Below are 20,695 nucleotides of genomic sequence, written 5' to 3'. Positions count from 1 at the left end.
ATTGCTTGAGAACCTTCGAGAAGCAGATGGGTGCTCCTCATGTGATGCAAAGGCAGAAGGGCCCAAGGGTGGTGCCCTGGCTTCTGTCTCCCGTGCAGGCCTGGGCTCCATGGTTTGGTGGCCTCTGCATCACTTTCAGCCTAGCCCTAAATGGGCTTATTTGGGGAAGGAAGCAGATACCCACCCAGATCCTCCACCCACCTCTGCACCTACTCATGCATGTAACCACAAGGACTCCTGTACTCATAGCCACCTCTCATGCATGGAGCCACATGGACCCCTTTACTCATAGTCACCTCTCACACATGGAAACACATGGACCCCTCTGCTCACAATCACCTCTCATGCATGGAACCACATGGACCCCTCACTCACATCCACCTCTCATACACGGAACCACATGGACCCCTCCACTCACATCCACCTCCCATGCATGGAACCACATGGGCTCCTCTGCAATACCCACTTCTCTGCATGGAACCACATGGATCTCTGCCCCACTGTGTACCCCAACCCATCAATATCGGGGGCTGTAATTATAAAACTGCCTGGCCAGTTTGGTAACCCAACTTGTATGTGGATGCTGAGAGAATGGGCATGTTTGGGGTCAGGAATAGTGATTGACCTCACTTGCAGAGATGGTTTCATTCATGTGAATTATAAACCAGCCCTGAGGCAGTGTTCTACTTGTTTCCAGAAATGATTTGAGCTCTGGTAGCATTGTGAGGATAAATGCATAAAATTAGTTTGATGGGGACAGTGCTCACTTGCCTGCTGGAGTTTGTTATAAACCAGCATTGTGACTTTATTGTCACTCTCCACTCCTTTTTACTTGTTGGATCTTCTAAGATCTAACCCTTTGCCTCCTCCATCTCCTTTCTTGTTTCTCCTTCCTTTCTGGGAAGCAGAAAGAGCATGAATGTCAGAGTCAGACTGGCAATGTAATCCTGAGCAAGCCGCAACCCCTGAGCCTTAGTTTCTTTATCAGGAAGATGCCATAACAATATCCACTTTGAAAGGCAGTTGTGGAACCAAGCAAGGGAACTTCCATTAACACGCAGGCACATACTCAATAATGTGCCTGCCTCATTCCATTCTACCCTCTCCTTCCCCCTTGCTCCCGAAGCCCCATACACCCTCTCCCCATTCAGTGAGGACTGCCACTGACATGGTGTCCATGCCCTGGGAGCAGTAAGGATGGGGAGAAGCAGGAGGGCGGTGAGTGGATACGTCCCGACCCTCATCCAACACAAACATCTGCCTGGGAGTTGACAATTCCCTTCCTGAGTAATCCTCTGGCACTAGGGCTCCTGTCCTGTTCTCAGGGAACGTGCTCCTGGGCCTGGCCCTGGCCCTGCCCACTGCCTTCCTGGGATGGGAAGTGTGAAGACCCTGGAAGGCTGAGGCCCTGCCAGGGGTGCCTGAAACTTGTCCTGCCCCTATGGCCCTGCCTTCCCTGTCCACTGGGCTGGGAGGCAGGGAGGAGGTCCTGGGGAGGTCTAAGGACATGTTTTCATCACATATGCAGCTGCTGTGCCCACCCCAGGCAGCGGGCCCTTCCTCCCTCTATCCCCAGACGTTTGAACCCTGATGCCATGCCTATCTTGGGAGACTCCTTCCTTCTCCTGCCCTAACTGCTCCCTCCAGCCACGCCTTTCTTTTCCTTGATGGCTGTCCATAGAACCAGAAGTTTTAGAGTTCAAAGCTTATCTCCTCCCACTCATTTTACCACATTGGAAACTGAGTCCCAGGAAAAGGAAATCACTTGCCCAAGTTTAAGCAGCGAAGTCGTGGCCCAGATGGGGTTGAAACCCGAGACGCTTGAGTCTTAGTTCAGAGATCGGTCTATTACACCCCAAGCTCCTTCATCCCTCAGTGTAGCTCAGGGCCTCTCACCTGTGGTACTATTGGCATTTGGGACCAAGATAATTGCTTGGGACCACCACAACAATTGCTTGTTGTGGGGGTCTGTCCTGTTTATTGTAGGATGTTTAGCAGCATCTTTGGCCTCTACCCACTAGACACCAGTAGTATTTCCTCCAGGTGTGATAACCCCAAATATCTGCAGTATTGTCACACATTCCCTGGGGGTCCCTGGCTACCTGGAGGTGCTTCTCTTTCCTCTAACCTCTCATCTGTGTGATCTCACCTCTCCCCACTGCAGGGTGTGAAGTAGTCCATCACTGGGGACACTCTGCTCTGTTTCCTCCTTCTGTTCTGAGACTGGGCTGCTTAGAAACCAAAGCACTCAGCCATTCTGTTCTTTAAGAGGAAGAACAAAGAGCCAGGCCAGGAATGTTGCTTTATACCTACGAATGAAAAGAAAGAACTTGACAGGAAGGGGCTAAGCCTTGGAGGGGGTGGCCAGGGAGGCTGGGCCCCCTTCCTCCCTGGAAAGACCCCTCAGGGTGGGTGAGGGGCCCTGGCCACCTGGCTCCAGCTGTAGGTCTGCTGGCTGGAAGGATGGTCTGGAGGGAACGGGGGCATTTGCTTGACCTACAGTTGGGAAGTGTGTCTCATTGTAGAATTGCCCACCAATATCCTACTTTCCTCACACAGCTAGACTTGCAGACATTTGTGGTTCTTCTGTAATGAGAGCTCACAGTCTCTGAGCACTCATCTCATGGCATCTGACTGAGAACTGGCAGTGGGGAGGACTCCCTCTGACAGCCAGGGGCCGTAGTGGCGATCTCACTCCAGCACTGACCATGTGTGACAGTGGGAAACTCTTCCCTTCGCTAACTTGGACAGATGAAATCGGGTGGGTGGGTTGGGCCCGATGAACTCACAGCATCCTCTGGCTTGACCATGCGGGGATTCTAGGAAATTGCCTGGGCTGGCTGCCCACAGTGCAGTGCCATGTGGCAAATCTGGGGTCTTGAAGAATCCTTGGCACTTGAGAAGTTTCCAGAAGGTATCCAGACCCACCCTCCTGCCTCTAGAACTTGTGTTTATGAAACTGCCCTGCTCAGGGCCACGTCAGGGGGTACAGGGGATACTCGGCTGCCTCTGAAGACAAAGTAATACCGTCATCTTTCAAGCTTAGTTTAACCCACCCACTATTGGGAGAGACTTTTCTCCTGCTATTTCCTGTAGTTTGTTTTAAGAAAAAAAATTGTCTTTTTTTTTTTCCCAAATAGAAACATGGTAAGACGAAGTGTATTCTTTTTTGAACCAGATTTGCCATGCCCTGCACTTTGCCCAAGCCCCCAGGAAGTCCTTTCCTATTTATGCATGCAGCTGAGGTCGTACCCATCCTTCTCTCCTTGTGGTCCTTGATGCTGAATTCATCTCTGCAGGTGGAAGTGGCAATGCATTTTCAGGCACACCATTGGCAGTAATCAGTGTTGGGATAGGCTCAGTATTTGTTAATGGAATGGCATCACATCCTTGGAGTCTGCACCATTTTGGGAGCCTCTTCTCTGTGCTGGCCATTCCAGGCCATGATTTTCGAGCAGAGATAGGGTGGGCCAAATTGTATGTCCTGAAGCTTAAGCACCGGGTGCGATACATATGGGCTGGTGAGATAGGGTCACCGAGGTACTGCTCAGGGGGCACAGGGCTAGGGAAGGGAGACGGGGAAGCCCACGCTGCACTGCTGATGGTCTGTTCTTTGGAGCACCTTCTGTGTTCTGTACACTGTGCTGAGAGCTTTTCATGTGTTATATCAGTCTTTGCACTACTTACTGAGATACAATGACTAGTATACCCATTTTACAGATAAGGAAACTGAAGCTCAGCCAAGTAATTGACTCAGGGTTGCCTTAAGCTAGTAATTGGTAGTATCTGTATTCAAACCAATGTCTGACTTCCAAGTCCATGTTCTTAACCCAGCAGATGCTGAAGTGATGAGAATGAGAAGGGCCAGGCATACTCTTAGGCTGCATTAACAAAAGCATGGTTTCCAGAAAATGGGAGGTGACAGCCTGTTGTGTCTCTTTTAGGTCAGAGCGCCCACATGGGCTGTTGGTGGGTCCCTTGCTTCAAAATGATAAAGAACGACTGGAAGCAAGTGCAGAGAAGCAACCAGAAAGTATGTCAGGCTCAGGGACTTGCAGGGAGAGGGGTTGCCTGTCAAAGGGGAGATTCAGGAGGGCAGGCGCATCTCATTCAGTATCTGAAGGGCTCTCGCGAGGGGGCGATTGGCTTGTTCTGACCCACTCCATCGGGCACTGTAAGGCCAGTTGGTGGAAAAGAGGGGTCCAGGGTGTTTTTTCCTATGTTGAGCTAAAATCCACTGTTACAGCCCCCTAAAGATGAGCTGGGCTTTTGGAGGAAGACAGTAAGATCCCTGTACCTGGAAGCATTTGAGTACAGCTAGGAGCAGTTTTTGCCAAACCTGACTCTCTATTATTTGCAGCTGGGGAGTATTTTCAAATTCAAAGTCCCAGGCCCCATTCCAGACAGTTTTGCCTCTGGGTGGAGCCAGGGGATCAGGGTTCTTATAAAACTTCCTGGGGGCTTTCTAGTATAGCTAGTCCCCCTGGATGATAGTGGAGAACCATCAGATGGGGTTGCCACTGGCAGGAACTATTGTGTGGTAGTGTTTTCCAAAGTATGGTTCAGGGGTCAGACTGCTAATTATATATGAACTGATATTAGGTATATTTATTTTGATGCATATTGGAAAAAAAGGTATATATTTTGCACATTCAGTCTGGGACATCATGGATATTGTGCTTAGAACTAGTTTAAGTTAAATGAAGTTTATTTTTATAACTCACAAAATAATAATGTAGATGGTATTCAGATGGACAAATAAACATGAAGGTTGTGTGCAAACAAAATCTCTGCTAATACTGTTGTGGGTTGGGTGGGGTGGGGACAAGTGGGTGAACTGGGGTGCCTTAAACCTTTCAAGAGCCCGAGGTTTGTTGGTTAGTTCTAGAAGGCTCTATGGAGGTAGGAGGATAATTGCAATAGTTTGTCCAAACTGTGGTCTTCCCCAGGTGGAGCCTGAGGCATAGAACCCCTCTGCTTCCCCTCCCCTGGTCTCCTTATTTTTAATGGTCTCTTTGAAGTCTGTGACACCGAGCTGTCCCATTTTATCTCATCAGTGAAGTTAGGTCAGTGGCCAGGGTACAGGGCACTGGGTACCATTTTTATTCTTCCCCTTATTTTCTTTCTTTACCCTCAAAGAACAGCAGCCAGAGAGGGGTGCTGACAATGGGGAGGGGCTGAGGGCTCAGGTGTCTGAGGGGAAACACAGGGAGTAGTTGGGCTGTGCCTGGCAGGGCTTTCCCGCCCAATCTCGCAGTACCAAACTTAGCTGGGAAGGTCTGGGCACGAGGATGGGGTGGCCATAGCTCAGGGCAAGCCTGTGTCTGTGGAAGCATTTTGGGGTTGCAAACTAACTGGGGCCCTCTGCATGGAGACACCAGTTGCTGAAGCTCCCACTGGCCTGGCCACAAAGCCCAGATCACCTCCTGTCCACTCTGAGAATTGGGTTGGGAGATTCAATCGATATGCAAATAAGTCACAAACAACATGCTAATAAGAGTGGGGATTTGGTGTCTTATTATCAATTAGGGACTCCTGGCACTTTTTAGGGCACACCAGGATAATGGTGGGAACTTGAGGGCCGTTCACCTGCCTTTCGGCTGCGTGGCTCTCGGATCTTGGTGGTTGGGAATGAGGGTGAGGCATTACGAACTCTGACAAGTGATACTCTGCTATTCATGATTTCCACAGATGGGAACAAGCAGAATACCAATAGCCAGTCAATTGGAAGCATCTCAGGTGGCCTGGAGGATCAACATACCTGGCCAGACACACACTGGCCTTCCCAAAGTTAGGCCCTCCAAAATGTCAAGTTGCCAAGCCAGAATCCAAACCTTTGCACTGAGAACTTCATGTTGGGGCTCCTGTCCCCTCCTGGAGCCCTGCTTGGGTGACACCCCAGTCCTTCTATTCAGGTCCTGTGTTCACCTCTGGGAAGTGCAGGGCCCTGTGGGGTTTTTTTCTTTTTCCTTTTCCAAGCCAAGGAAGTGTCCTGGCTCCTAGACTCTGCCCTGTGGAGGGGAAAGGGAGAGAGAGAGAGGGAAAAAAAGATTTCCACCTTATTGTTCAGCAGCTGGAAAATTGTTGTCATCTGTTCTGCCTTCCATTTGCTGAGAATGGAAAAAAAATGTGGAAAATTTGGGGAAATAAATCTCAATACCCTCATAGGACCTCTCTCCCCTCCCTCTCTGGCCCTTGCATCCCTGCCTCTCCACTAGGGGCTCAGTTTCACTTTGCTCCCAGATTCACTCCCTGCTTCTCTTCAGGGCACTGGGGCTGCCATGGGTTTGGGACTGAGGCTGGGCTGGGCTACACTGGGACTGGGCTGGGCTGGACTGGAACCCGGCGGGGCTGGGCTGGGCTGTGCTGGGACCGGGCTGGGCTAGACTGTGCTGGGTGAGAGTTGAGCAGGGGCTGGGGCTGGGGCTGGGCTGGGGCTGGGGCTGGAGCTGGACTGGGCTGGCCACTTTTCCTGACTCCCGGCCGGTGGGAGTGGAGGGCTTGGGAAGCCACCGTGATGTCATTCAAGAACTGCATAGCTGCAGGATGATAAGTGAAGCCCTGGGGACCCAGCTGGCTGAAATTACAGACAGTTTTATCCCACTGGCTTCCTACAAGCCAGAGTGAGGCAGAGCAAGCCGAGCTGGGGAGAGAGCGCACAGGAGAGTGGAGGGAGGGAGTGGGGTGTGTGTGTGTGTGTGTGTGTACATGGGCAGGCAGGAGGCACTGGCTCCTCCCACCCCTGACAGTCGGAGGGAGCCTGAGTAGGACACAGACAGCACTTGGAGCTGCAGCCATGTAGGAATTATTGGGAACTTGGGGCACCAGGATCAAATCAGAGCGGGCTTCCCTCCGCTTCCTCCCTCTCCCTCCAGAGGGTAAGTGTCTGCTGGGCAGTTGTTTTGTCTGTGAGTGTTCTTGTGTGGCTTTCTGCTGGACCTGGGCTGGGGTGCTCATGCTTCTGTGCTGGGAGGGTGTAGAGGGGCAGGCTCTGTCATGACCCCACCTGGGAAGGGCTTGTGGCTGAGCGGGGCTGTGGTCCGCTGTGCTGCTGTCTGATGTGGATGTGACGGGCCTGGTGGTCCCCCTCCTGGACTTGCTTCTGGGACACGTAAGAGCCACAGCTTTCAGGGCAAGGGTGCCTGGGTTGGTGGGGGGCCGTGTGTCTGAGTTGTCCTAAGTCTTGCGGGGGTAATGGTTCGTCTTGTGCGCGAATGGGGTGGGCAGAGGGAATGAGGTGGAAGCGTGGATAGCTCTGGTGAGATGTTATTCAGGACGCCCCCTCCCTGCATCTGTGGCCTGAGCTTTGGGGCACCTCCAGTGCTCACCATTCCCCGCCGGCCTCCTGTGGGCTCCCATTCACGGCTTTCTCCTGACTTTGGCAGAGATCTTGGCAGCTTGACTCTCCTCTAGCCAGGGATCTCTGAGTGCCCAGGCTGGCACCCTGGCCTGGCAGAGAAGAACTTCAGCTTGTTGTGGGCTCTGGAGCTATTTTTACCATCCTGAGTGTGCCTGTGATATCTGCTGCCCATATAGGCTGAGGGTAGGGGTGGGAGTGCCAGGCTCGAGTTATAGCTCCAGGCTGGGGGGGACACAGGCCAGGCCAGAGTCAGGAGGCTGGGTCTGAGAATTCACATTTGCCCTGCAGGCGTGGGCCATCCAGGGCAGGGCAGATCACTTGCCCTCCAGGCCCCTGGTCTCTCGGGACTGAAGTCAAGGTCACGATCAGGTTTTCTGCTCCTACTCCCTTTTTATGGGGGGCATGGTATGAATTCAAGTAAGATGATATCTGGGACAATTGCCATGGGTCCTTCCTAAGGAGGGTCCAGGGACACATTTATCATCATCGCTTGACAGAAGCACCATATATTATGTTGTCCTGTGGTTCTGGGTCCACAGTCATAGTTGGAGAGTCCGTCTTCCAATGCCCCCAGCCCCAGCCATCTTCACCTTGAAGTAGCATTAGGGACAAGAGCACTGAATGGGGAGCCGGGAGTCGGTTTTGTACTTCCTTGCTGGGTGACCTTGGGTGGTCCTGAGCTTGCTGAGCTTCATCGTCAGCCTATAAAGTGAGGGGTGGGCAGGGGGATTAACTACTCCCCTAAGGCCCTTCAGCTCTAAAACCCCCAAGGCTTTTAAAAAGCTCTCTTGGCTGAGCCAACCTCCTGGGCCCTGGAGATCCCAGTTCTGCTGTCCCCCAGAGGGCCTGGAGCAGCAGAGGCAGCCGTGGGTGGTAGGGGCTCTATTCTTTATTTCAGTCTGAAGCTGACTTTCTCCATCTTCAAGGCCACAGGCTGACATTGAGATCTGGGCTCCATGTGGGTCTTGGACCTTGAGCCTCCCTCTTTTTTTCTTGGACTCAGCAGAATGGGGAGGTGGCCAGGAGAAGCCCAGCTGGTCCACTCTCCCTGGGTCCAGAGGCAAGCTTATAGGTGACACTGGTGAGGTCACTTGCTTAGAGGACAAAGCCACTTGAGACAAGACTGACAGCACAGCCCTGAGAAAAATCTTGTTCCCTCCTGTTCACTTTCTGAAGGTGTGTGCTATTAAGTGGAAAGAAAAACAGGTGTCTATTTGTCACTCATGGACTGGTCTGTCCCTGCCCACAGGGTCCCAAGGCCCTGTGCTTGTTGTGGGCTCTGGAGCTATTTTTACCAAAAAATCTTTGGTAATTTTTTACCAAAAAATCTTTTTACATGTTCGCAACGTGCACCTAAGTCTCCTGGGCTGACTTGGCACCTGCCCTCTTTGCTGTTTCAGAGGCTGTGTCTCCTCTGTGTGGCTCTCCTTCAGAGGTTCAGGGATTTCTCTTCAACCTCTAATTCTGCAGATCTTCAGAGCTCCTGCGGAAGCCCATTCCCCTTGAGAAAGTTCCAGAGCTCTCTGAAGGCTGTGGGGAACAAAGGGCTGCCTCAATCCCCAGCTGTCTGTGGGAAGGGAAGCTGGCATGGGTGGAGGCCAAGACTGTCACAGACTGAGCCCCAGGAAGTCCCTGCCACCAATGCCAGGATGTTTCAGGAGGTCGGGGTCTTCCTGGAGTCAAATGCTGGGGTTCTCCACGGGGCCCTCTCTACCCTTATGCCTTCCTCACATCACTTCCCCTGGCAGGTTAAAACCCAGTGGGGCACTCTGAGCCACTTCTCAGGCTCCCGCAGCTGCAAAGCTTCCACTCAGTGTGCCGCCTCATTTCCCCTGGATGGAGCCTGGCATTCTCCACACAAGTCATGGGTGACAGAGAGGATCTCCAGAGACAGCACCCTAACTTTTCGATGCATATGCTGTATCTTGGGATCCACAGATGGGCTTTGGGGTGTTCATCAACTCCCTTATTTCACCAGATCTCCCAGGGGTCCTTGGTCTAGGAAAGTTAATGTCCACTGGGCTGGAGTGTAGCTGGAGAGGTCTGTAGGGGATGCCATGGGGTAGGCTTTGGCTCAGGGACCTCCACCATGCTCAGCCTTTGCTGCAGAATATGAGGAATACCTGTCTTCATGTTTTGGCTGCACTGACTCTCTTCCCTCACCTTTGGGAGAAACTTGGGGTCCACCTAGAACCCATGATTTTTCACTGGGTGGTGGTGAAAGAAGAGTGTCTCAATGGCTGACAGAACTACATAAAGCTTTCTTGGCTACTCAGGGTAATGCAAGAAGCGTTTATGGAACAAGCACTGTTCCCTAGGGCCATTCTGTACAGCCATGCAGGTTACATATTGAACTTCAAGAGGCATCATTCACACAGACCACGTTGTGGATGGCGCCATCTGGGAATCGGCCCTAGGGAGAGGGAGAGAGAGAGAGAAATAAAGGCTCTTCCTCAACAAGCTCTCAGCAAAGTGGGAAGACAGGAATGGACATCAGTAATGACCATTCTGTGGGTGACTGTTGTCACAGTAGAGATGTCTACAAGGGACAACAGGAGCACCGTGGAGGTTTACCTGAGTCTGGAGGACAGTAGGGAAGAAGTTAGATTAAGGGAAATTTCCCAGGGAAGTTCGAACTGAGTCTGAAAGCGTTTGCCCAGGAGGTTGGGAGTTTCACGGGCAGGATGAGGAAGGGCATTGCAGGGAAGGAACAGCATGCACAGAGGGGAAAGAGCGTATGAACAGTTGAGTTGGAATAGAGTGAGGGGTGTTCGGGGTGTGGAGGACAAGGAAGTGAGGCTTCAGAAGGTAGGCAGAGGCCTGATGGGAAAAGGTCTGACATTTCCAGCGTGGGGGTTGGGCTTTACCCTGTGGGTGATGAGAGCTATTGAAATGTAAAGCAGGGGATGGAGAGAGGAAAAGTAGAGAGTGCTTGGATATGCCAGGTCTAGCTTAAGAGCCTTAGCTCCTGAGTGCTATCACTCAGCAAAGCTGCGCACACACACTCGAATCCTCACCTGACAGGCCTGGAGGCTGGGCTCTGAGTGAGTAAGTGGTCAGTGCAAGCTGATATGGCCATTAAGATGGGAGCTATGTTTCTGAGTGCTGGTGTGTCTGGCTGCCGAGGTGGGGTGGGAGGGCGCACTTCCCTGTCTCCTCTCCAGAGCCATCCCTTGTGGCCTTCCTGGACCCAGCCCTCCCTCCTGCCCTGGTGCCTGCCGCAGCCATAGCCTCTCCTGCCTCTTCCCATGGCTGGGGCAGAGTGTGTGGATAAGGAAAATGCAACCAGAACTTGCTCTCCGGGCAGGCTCTTGGCCAAGCTTCACTTCTCATCAAAGCTCACCTGCCTCTCAGATGCACGTGGCCTTGGATTCCCCACTCCTCCTTTTAAGGAGTTTTGCCCAGTCTGCCTCCAAACTGCCTATGTCTGGGGTAGGCACGGTGCTTCTTCCTATTGGCATGGCACTGATTTTCCCCATGTTGGGTGGTCATCATGGCTCTGGGTAATGCATTTTAATGAATTGTTATTTGCTGGACTTGAACCCAAAGGACTTTTTATCATGAAGGGACTCATCCTGAAAACCTTAATAACTCATTCACTATTCAAAATCTACCTGCTGGCCCGACAGGGAAGGGTCTGTCCTCACTGAGTCATCGCCAACGAAGGTGACTCCTTTCTTGCAGTCAATATGGCTGGCACCTTCTATTCTTCCTGGTTTGACCGTCTGTCCTAACATCTAAATAAGCAAAACTTCCCTACTTCTCATGAGGAAGAGAAGTGGGGTTTCTTAATCTCAGAGCCCAAAGTGCTGATCAGCTGGGGTGGGTTTCTCTAGATGTCCTCAAGCCATGTGTGTACCAGGACCCCTGGAGAGCTGGCAAAAATGCAGATTCCTGGCCCCACCCCAGGCCTCTGAGTGGAAGTCTTTGGGGATAGGGTCCTGAAATCTAGATTTTTAACAATCTCCAGAGGAGGTTCTTATGAAAATCAAAATTAGAAAACAGCTGCCCTGAAACCGTGTGACTTTAACATCCCCTATTTGTTTCTTTCGTTCTTTTTAAAGTGTGTGAGATGGCTGCATCCTTACTTTCCTGCATCCCAGCCTCAGCTGCATGGCTAGTGCCACACACACCTCTGCACCTTTTTCTGCGAGGGAGCCCCGGGGAGTGGGTGCACACCCTAGTCAGCTGGGGATTTTCCTCAGAGCTTTCCAAAAGCATGACTCGCGCATCTGGATTATGGCTGCCCTGGAATAAAGGCCCCGTGGTGCAATCAAGCTCAGCGTTGAGGGTGGAGTCTGGAACTCTCTGCAGCTGCTGAGAAGAGCAGGGAGACATCCTCAGACAAAGACAGTGGGGCCATGGAGAGATTTTGGGTTTTGCAACCACCAAGAGGAATGGGCAGGACACTGGACCTTTCAGCCCACAAGGGCAGATGTCCAGGCTGGCTAGGCTTGGGGCCTGGAGCTCTCCACTTGGGGCCACCTGCAGCTTGTGTTTCTGCTTCAGTTTATCCCACTCCATTGTCACCCGTGACAATGCCCACAGCCCCCAAACATGCAGACTCCTCCCTCTAGCCCATGCCCCATTGTTCTGGATGTCCAGCCTCCTCTCATCTGAGATGCATTCCCCTGAACTGATCACTCCCTTTGTGGCTGCTGGGACTTCAAGAGGATGGCTCTGGAGACCCCTCAGATTAAGAGCCATAAAGCCACCTTCCCAGCCTCCCTTAAGTCCTCCTCTCATCCTCCTCTACCTTATTTCACTCCTGTCCTCTCTGCCCCCGTCTCTCTTTTGCCCTTCCTGCCTTGACGGATTGAAACAAACATTGTGTTCCGGCTTCTTGTGGTCCCGGTAAAAAAAGCTCTAATGAGGCCGCGGTGGATGGGGGGAAGGGAATGATGAGAGTGTGTGTGCCCGAGTGGGGGCTGGGGGACTTCTGTCTTGTCTCTGGTGGGAGGAGGAGCGGCACATGCTCCACAGATCCTGCCGCTATGCTGGGGTTTCAGCAGAGCCCCCATCGGGGCTGGACAGGCCTGGGACCAGCCTGGGTATTCTCAAAACCTCCCTTGGATAGGAAGAGGAGGACAGCTCAGCAAAGGTGCCGAGTGGCCTGGAGGGTGCAATCTGGGGCCAAGAGACATTTCCATTTGTAGTTAGCAAACAGGAGTTAATTAAACAATTTACATCTGTTCGATTTTCTTACTATGCCTTAGTGGCTTGGCTATGATTGTTCCTGATGTTGTTGCTGCAAACAGGAGCCCACTTGGGGATAGATTACATGACAGAACAAGTTTAACATTGACATTTTCAAAATCGATGCAGAGTGGGGCTTGGCCACAGGGGCAAGGAAGGGCTGAGATATCAGGTAGTCAATTCTCTCTCCTGCCTGGGAGATGCCTTCATAGCTCTCATGCTGAAAGCTTTTCTGTTAGTCATGACTGAGATGCTGCAGGGGCCTATGTGCTTTCTGATTTGAATTTGCCCCCAGTGGCTCTCACTATGGAACATGTCTAAGTGGGGAAGCCACTGGACACACCAGCCTTTGCTTTGCAGCTCCCCACTTCTCAGACCACATGAGCATGAATGTGGGGGATGAGGAGGCGCAAAGGTTGGAGGGGATCACTGGCCCAGGAGGGAAATTCTGGCACCTCACAGTGTAGGTGGCAGAGGGGGTGCCCTGGCCCGGGGAGGGGAGGGCTGCAGCTTTCTAGGGACAGTGAGAAGGAAAGCCAGCTCTTCAGATTTCAGCCAACTTGTCCAAGGAGCCCCATCCTCAAGAGAACCACCCCAGAGATGTGAGTGCATCAGAGGCTCCTGTCTTCAGTGCTTCGCCCCTCTAGAAACAGGTGGCTGGGGTCTCTTCTTTTTTTTTGAGACGGAGTCTTGCTCTGTCACCCAGGCTGGAGTGCAATGGTGCAATCTCGGCTCACTGCAACCTCCACCTCCCAGGTTCAAGCGATTCTCCTGCCTCAGCCTCCCGAGTAGCTGGGATTACAGGCATGTGCCACCATGCCTGGCTAATTTTTTGTATTTTTAGTAGAGAAGGGGTTTCACCATTTTGGCCAGACTGGTCTTCAACTCCTGACCTCAGGTGATCCGCCTGCCTCAGCCTCCCAGAGTGCTGGGATTACAGGCATGAGTCACCATGCCAGGCTGAGGTCTCTTCTTTTTTGTGGAGCAAGGAGCTCAGTTCTTTGGAGACAGTGGTCATGAAGGTCAGCCTCCCTCATCCTACAGGGAGAGGACCCCTTTACGATGATAATAGGGGGTTGGAAGAGGCAGCTGTGCCTGGTCCTGCATCTTAGCAGCCTTTAGGAGTCTAGGCACAGGGCCAGGTTGGTGGAGATTCAGAATGTATTTTAGCCAAAACCCCTTTTCAGTTCAGACCAGCCCCCAGCCCTGGGCCCTGGGCCACTGCAATACTCTGGTCCTGTGTTTTCTGGGGCTGGTGTTGGCTGAGGTCCCAAAGCCCTAAGGAAAACTGGGGGCAGAGAGGTGGATCTGGAGAGGTCAGTAAATGAGGAGGGCATCCAGTCTCCAGGGTGTGTGTGTGTGTGTGTGTGTGTGTGTGTGTGTGTGTGTGTGTAGCGGGATGCGAGTGCCTGGTGGAGCATCTTTGTGCCAGTTCTCTGTGTTGTAACATGGCTGGCCTGTGGTCTGTGTGTGTGTATGTTGATTGGGATGTTCCTGTTTTGTGGTCGTCTGATCACTTGTTTTTGGCCATGGGCTTCTGTCAGAGTGTTTATTTTTAGAGGCTGCCACTTCTGGCCTAAGGGCTGATCCTTGGGCATGGTAGGAACATTTGTATTTTCTGAAATATTTGTGGCTTTAAGTATTTATTTGGGGGTATTCCTGCCTGTTATGTGTTTATTCTAATTTGTGTGTGTGTGTGTGTGTGTGTGTGTGTGTGTGTTTGTGATATGAGGGAGGTGTAGCATAATAAAAATTACATTCTGTTTGAAGGAAATTAGCTGTGATTTTAAATCTTGGCTTTATCAGGTAGCATTGTTGGCACATAAACGGTTTCCCCTCTCAGAGGCTCGGTTTCTCCCTTGCTGTGATGGGTGTAATACTGTCTGGCTCGGAGATGATGGCTAGAGAGGATGCGTGTGTAGAGTGCCCGGCGAAGTGTTGGCATTTGCGCTGTGCTCACTGCACGGTGGTCACTGTTGTTGGTATTTGTGTGTACATGTTCATACCGGTGCTGTCTGACTGTAGTTCTTGGCATTGTGTGGCACCTAGTGTGTGCTCATGCCTGGGTGTTTCTGATTTGGGTGATCTCTTACTGTCTTTTTGTTTGGCTCGGTTTGTGACTGCTGGTGTCTGGCTGGAGCTGGTGCAGTCTTTGGGAGGGGGCTTTTTTCCTTGCTAACGGAGAGCCTGGATTAGAGTAAGGGGAGGTGCGTGTGTATGTGTGTGTGTGTGTGTGTGTGTGTGTGTGTATGTCTGGGCTGGCGGCTGGGCTGCTGACTGTACAGGGTGTGAAATCACTGAGTTCCTCTGGGCGGGGAAGTTCTTCATTCCTGAGTCAGCCCTTTGGCCCTGAGCCACCCAGTGCTCACTTTTTCCTTCCAGAGAAAGTGTTGCTCGGGGGGTCCTCAGAGCTGTCTGCAGACAAGAGGACCCTCTCCCCCGTGAAGACATCTTGCTTTTGTGTTCACAATCCCTAAGATGCTTCCCCTCCTGCCCTAGTCCCTGAACCCCCTGCATCAGCACCCTATATGCCCCTCATCTTCCAGCATAGGAAAAGCGTGTCCCCTCTGGCACAGGGACTGTTGGCTTGGCTGAGCCCCACCTTGGCCCGTTCTTCAGGGGCCCCTGGGCTGGCTCAGAGCAGTGGGATCAGGACGCTGGTCTTTGCAGACCTGCTGCGATTCTGCCTGGCACACCTTCCCTGGACCCGTGTCCCTTTCCTGGATTCTTGAGTGGTATGGGCTGAGCTTGCTGGTGGAGGGATAGGGGTCCATCAGGAGTGGGCAGTGCTGGGGAGGAGCTGGGAGGAGCCTCTGGAAATGTGGCAGTGGGCAGCATGAATGACATTGTATCTCTGAATGGTTCTAGCACATCCTTTGCATTGAGCTGGAGACAAATCTAGCTGAGGGCAAGCTTGTCTTAGAGAGTCCCAGCTCTGCCTTCAGCCTCCCTGCCACCACCACCTTGGGCATGGTGGGGCCCTTTGCTGCACCCTACTGCCCTCCTGGGTTCTCCCCCTGCTTCCCTGGGCAAAGGCTATCCTCAGGGGTGACTGGCCGTCCATGCTGATACCTCTGTGGGCATTCAAGGCAATGACTACTCTCCTGGCATTCTGCCTCTAATCCAGAGTGGGAACTCCAGACATCGAAGCAGGGGTGAGACTTCCTGAGATGGGGTGGCAGAGGGGACTGAGGATGCTTTGGAAATGGTCATTCAGGAATTAACGATACTCATAATGGCGATGGTTAGGGCTCCCAGCTGTTGACCTCCCATCACGTGCCAGGAACTGGTCTCAGCACGTCATGTGTCAACTCATTTAAACTCGAAGCACTGTGTGTTTAATGAATATTGGCAATTTCAGATGGTTCAACCAGATTCTATTATTATCCCCATTTTCTGGTCCAGGAGGCTGGCTTAGAGAGTTATTCATGCCTCTGGTCAGGAAGCTGGTGAAATGCCAGAGCTAGGCTTGGGACTGGAGCAATTTGCGCCCAGCACTTCCTGCTCAGTGGTGGGCTCCACTGCCCGGCCCTGAAGCCGAGTGTTGGTGAGGCTCTGCCCCAAAGCCTGGGGTAGAGGTCTTTCTGTCATCTCCCCTTTTCCCCACTTCAGGGTGGTGAGAGGAGGTTTTAGGATGCAGGGCATGGGAGCTCTTAGCTTCTTTCTCTGGGAGAATGGATGATACCCCTGCCTCCCACTAATGTGTGCTGTTTGTTGTCTCCCTTCCGGCTCTGTCCCTCGCAGAGGTGGTGGGACACACGCAGGGGCCGCTAGATGGGAGCCTGTATGCCAAGGTGAAGAAGAAAGACTCCCCGCACGGCAGCACCGGGGCTGTTAATGCCACACGTCCTACACTGTCGGCCACCCCCAACCACGTGGAACACACGCTTTCTGTGAGCAGCGACTCGGGCAACTCCACAGCCTCCACCAAGACAGACAAGACTGATGAGCCTGTCCCCGGGGCCTCCAGTGCCACTGCTGCCTTGAGTCCCCAGGAGAAGCGGGAGCTGGACCGCCTGCTGAGTGGCTTTGGCTTAGAGCGAGAGAAACAAGGCGCCATGTACCACACCCAGCACCTCAGGTCCCGCCCAGCAGGGGGCTCAGCTGTGCCCTCCTCTGGACGCCACGTTGTCCCAGCCCAGGTTCATGTCAATGGTGGGGCGTTAGCATCTGAGCGGGAGACAGACATCCTGGATGATGAGTTGCCAAACCAGGATGGTCACAGTGCGGGCAGCGTGGGCACACTGTCTTCTCTGGACGGGGTCACCAACACCAGTGAGGGGGGCTACCCAGAGGCCCTGTCCCCACTGACCAATGGTCTGGACAAATCCTACCCCATGGAGCCTATGGTCAATGGAGGAGGCTACCCCTACGAGTCTGCCAGCCGGGCGGGGCCTGCCCATGCTGGCCACATGGCCCCCATGCGGCCCTCCTACTCTGCACAGGAGGGTTTAGCTGGCTACCAGAGGGAGGGGCCCCACCCAGCCTGGCCACAGCCAGTGACCACCTCCCACTATGCCCATGACCCCAGCGGTATGTTCCGCTCTCAATCCTTTTCGGAAGCCGAACCCCAGCTGCCCCCAGCTCCAGTCCGAGGGGGAAGCAGCCGGGAGGCTGTGCAAAGGGGGCTGAATTCATGGCAGCAGCAGCAGCAGCAGCAGCAGCAGCAGCCTCGCCCACCTCCACGCCAGCAGGAAAGAGCCCACTTGGAGAGTCTTGTAGCCAGCAGGCCCAGCCCTCAGCCATTGGCAGAGACCCCCATCCCCAGTCTCCCTGAGTTCCCGCGAGCAGCCTCCCAGCAGGAGATTGAACAGTCCATTGAAACACTCAACATGCTGATGCTGGACCTGGAGCCAGCCTCCGCTGCTGCCCCACTACACAAGTCCCAGAGTGTCCCCGGGGCCTGGCCAGGGGCCTCTCCACTCTCCTCCCAGCCACTCTCTGGATCCTCCCGTCAGTCCCATCCACTGACCCAGTCCAGATCTGGCTACATCCCCAGTGGGCATTCGTTGGGAACCCCTGAGCCAGCCCCACGGGCCTCTCTGGAGTCTGTCCCTCCTGGCAGGTCTTACTCACCTTATGACTATCAGCCATGTTTGGCTGGGCCTAACCAGGATTTCCATTCAAAGAGCCCAGCCTCTTCCTCCTTGCCTGCCTTCCTTCCGACCACCCACAGCCCTCCAGGGCTTCAGCAACCCCCAGCCTCTCTCCCTGGCCTCACTGCTCAGCCTCTGCTCTCACCAAAGGAAGTGACTTCAGACCCCTCCCGGACTCCAGAGGAGGAGCCATTGAATTTGGAAGGACTGGTGGCCCACAGGGTAGCAGGTAAGAGGTATTCCGTCCTGACTCCTTCTACCCCTTCCTTATTTGGTCTTGCTGGGGGGAGGTGCAGGTCCAGCCATGACCCCTAAGCAGATGTTGCTTTCACTGGTGGGAGGAGGCTCTCAGGAGCCTACATGCTAGCCAGTTATCCCTTCCTGCATTCATTGTCTGATAGGCACCAAGCCAGACACCAAGTTTCAAAGTTCAATGTCAAGCAATTCTTGCCCTCAAGGAGTTTACAGTCTAGTGAGCGGACAGGTACACAGACAGATGATTTCATTAGAGAGTAATGTGTACTGTGACAGAGGCGGGACCAAGATCCCAGAGCCTGGGAAAGCAAAGCTTACCACCTAGGGCAGTCAGGGAAAGCTTCCAGGAGGTGGTGACTTTGGGGTCGGAGTACAGACTTTCTAGACAGAGAGGAGACTCTGCAATTGCCTGTCGTGCTGTCTGTCCTAAGACTTTAGTTCCTTGGGGGAGACGTGGAGAAGACAGGAGGGAGGCCTTTGTAGACTCAAATTCCTTTTTAGGCCCCACTCCCAGAGGCCATGAAAGAGCCTGAGAGGGTATCCTCAAGCCCTTAGGCTCTATCTGCTGGGACGGGGAGGCCAAGGTTCCCCTTGCGAGTCAGTTTTCCTGTTAGTCTTTGCTGAGGACCAGCCCTATATGGGAAGCAGGCGCTGAGAGACAAAGCTCCTTTTGCTATCAGAGAGTGGGCTTCTCTTTTGGGAGAGAGGAAAATGGAACACTCAGAAGAGCTTTTGGGGAGACAAAGGCAAGAAATGGCAGCATGTCCGGGGCCATGTTGGGAGGGACAGCCGCGACGTTCCCTTCCCACTGGTCTAAGCCTATGCCCATTTCACAAGGGTGGCTGAACTTGGCAGGAAAACCTGTTGGGTGACTTTATTCTGGAGGTGAAGCCCAGACAGGGGTGGACCAGAGACTGTGGATTTGGGTGGACCTTGTGCCAGCCCCTCAGCTGACAGGGTGGTGGGAGCTCAGTGAGGAGGAGAGGAGCCTGGGCAGCTGTCTCTGTCCTCCACCCCTTTTCCTAAATTTAGGGGAAGCTGAGTCACCATGCCAGCTGCAGGGAGGGAAGGAGACACCCTCCTTGGAGATGGACCGTGGGTTTAGGGAGGCAGCTTGGGGCAGGCCAGCTGGCTCAGGACCTGGTGTGGGGACACAGGCTCCCTGCTCCTATACTTCAGAGCAGAGCAGAGTCCCCAGCTCCGCTATTGGTATAATAGCTTGAAATTGGCCATTGCAGGAGTATTTACACCATGGAAATTGGCAATCAGCCTCACCTCCCATAGAGAGCTGGCCTAGCAGTAACCATTCCTTTCACCTGAGCATCGGAACAAAGGATGGGCAGCTCTTAACTTCGGAAGAAATGCTCCATGGGTGGTCCATATGGGCTTTGACTTCTGCCTTCTCCCACATCTGGGCCCCTGAGATAAAGAGACCCCCCTGGCTTTGTCAGCAGAGATCCTTTTCTTCTTGGTTTTATTGAGGGGAGAGGGATGGGGCTTTCTGAATTCCCTTTGAATTTAATTCCTCTCCCAATATTTTGCAAGGTTGGAGTGGTGGCCTAAAGATTAGTGACATGCTAGTCTAATGAGGGGCAGGATCCAGGAGCCTTCTCTCTGGGGGAGCAGAATACATTTCCTCCCCTACAAGAACCCTTCCATGTAGCTCTCCTGGAGCTTGCTCAAGAGGAGGCCATAACCCTAATGGCCCTGGGAGGATGCCCATCTTGTAGTGGACTGCCTTTTAGCCCTTTCTCTCCTACCAGCTTTCGAGGGCTTGACTGTCAACTTCCATATTCTGTAGCCTCTCAGGCTTTGGCTGCCATGAAATCATAGAGAGGGAAGGATACTGTTGGCACAATGTTCCCATTCCCTAACCCTGTTACCATTTCCTCCATCAACTGGGAGTGACTCAAGAGAAGGGATGAAATGTATAGAGGGGACAGTTATATTTGGCTCCCAGGGCTGTGAAGTTGCCTCTTTGGTTCAAGCCCTGTCATTATGACAGAATTTATGTCAGCAGGTCCTGCATGAGTAACTTCCTTAGCAGCCTTTCAGGGTATCTGCAGTGCCTGTGTAGATAAAGGCAGACAGACAAGATCAATGTGTGGAATAGTCTGGGAGCCAGGGAAGATAGATTTCAGCACTACTTCTTTCTGTTCTTTCTACATCTCTGCTGTAAGAAGCTGGAACATACGCTTTGACATGAGTCACCTCAGAAGCTCAGATCTTTGGGAGAACCTCTTCATGGCCATGAACTTGACCTGGTTTCTCCTGGCTTTCCTCCCCCAGGTCTGCCTTTTCCCCATTGGCTGTCCTCCATACCTCAGTCTCATGTCCCTGGTTTATTCCACTTTGATCCAATCACCCTTGTGCCTTATTCCAGCTTAAGTCGTAGAGGAGAATGTAGGGGCAGTTTTCTAATTTGATAAAGGGTAGGGACCAGAAATTTATAGCATACATCCCACTTTCCTGTGGAACATTGGAAGCATTCCTATTAGAGCCAGGGACAAAATAAGGATGTCTGTTATCACCACTTGCATCTAACATTGCATTGGATGTCCTAGCCAGTGCAATAAGACAAGAAAAAGAAATAAGAGTCAGAGTGGGAGAGTCCAACTGAGTTATCTTATGTCCCTGATTCTGTGACTGGACTGATCTCGGATGTCTCTAGAGGTGGAGATTTCAATACATGTTGGAAATCAGATATGGATCTTATCCTTAAGAAGTCTAGAGTTTAATAGGGGGAAAAAAGAACTGGAACTTTAAAATAGTCTTTTGTAATAAGAGA

General features: G+C 52.7%; 1 protein-coding gene across 20 annotated transcripts in view; it reads left to right on the top strand.

Moving 5' to 3' along the window:
• TNS1 (tensin 1) overlaps positions 1–20,695 on the top strand; it is a 208,038-nt gene that overhangs the window by 145,954 nt on the left and 41,389 nt on the right. For 11 of the 20 annotated variants that reach the window (XM_054549819.2, XM_063713039.1, XM_054549816.2 and 8 more), the window contains one exon: positions 16,301–17,881. In XM_054549819.2, coding sequence (XP_054405794.1) covers positions 16,301–17,881 — 1,581 coding nt within the window. Of the gene's footprint in view, positions 1–5,691; positions 5,740–16,300; positions 17,882–20,695 lie in introns of all 20 variants that reach the window. The other 9 variants (XM_063713033.1, XM_063713036.1, XM_063713032.1 and 6 more) reach the window with 1 other exon arrangement.

The sequence above is a fragment of the Pongo abelii genome, chromosome 11, assembly GCF_028885655.2.
Source record: "Pongo abelii isolate AG06213 chromosome 11, NHGRI_mPonAbe1-v2.0_pri, whole genome shotgun sequence".
Lineage (NCBI taxonomy): Eukaryota > Metazoa > Chordata > Mammalia > Primates > Hominidae > Pongo > Pongo abelii.
This window is presented reverse-complemented; position numbering and strand designations above follow the sequence as displayed.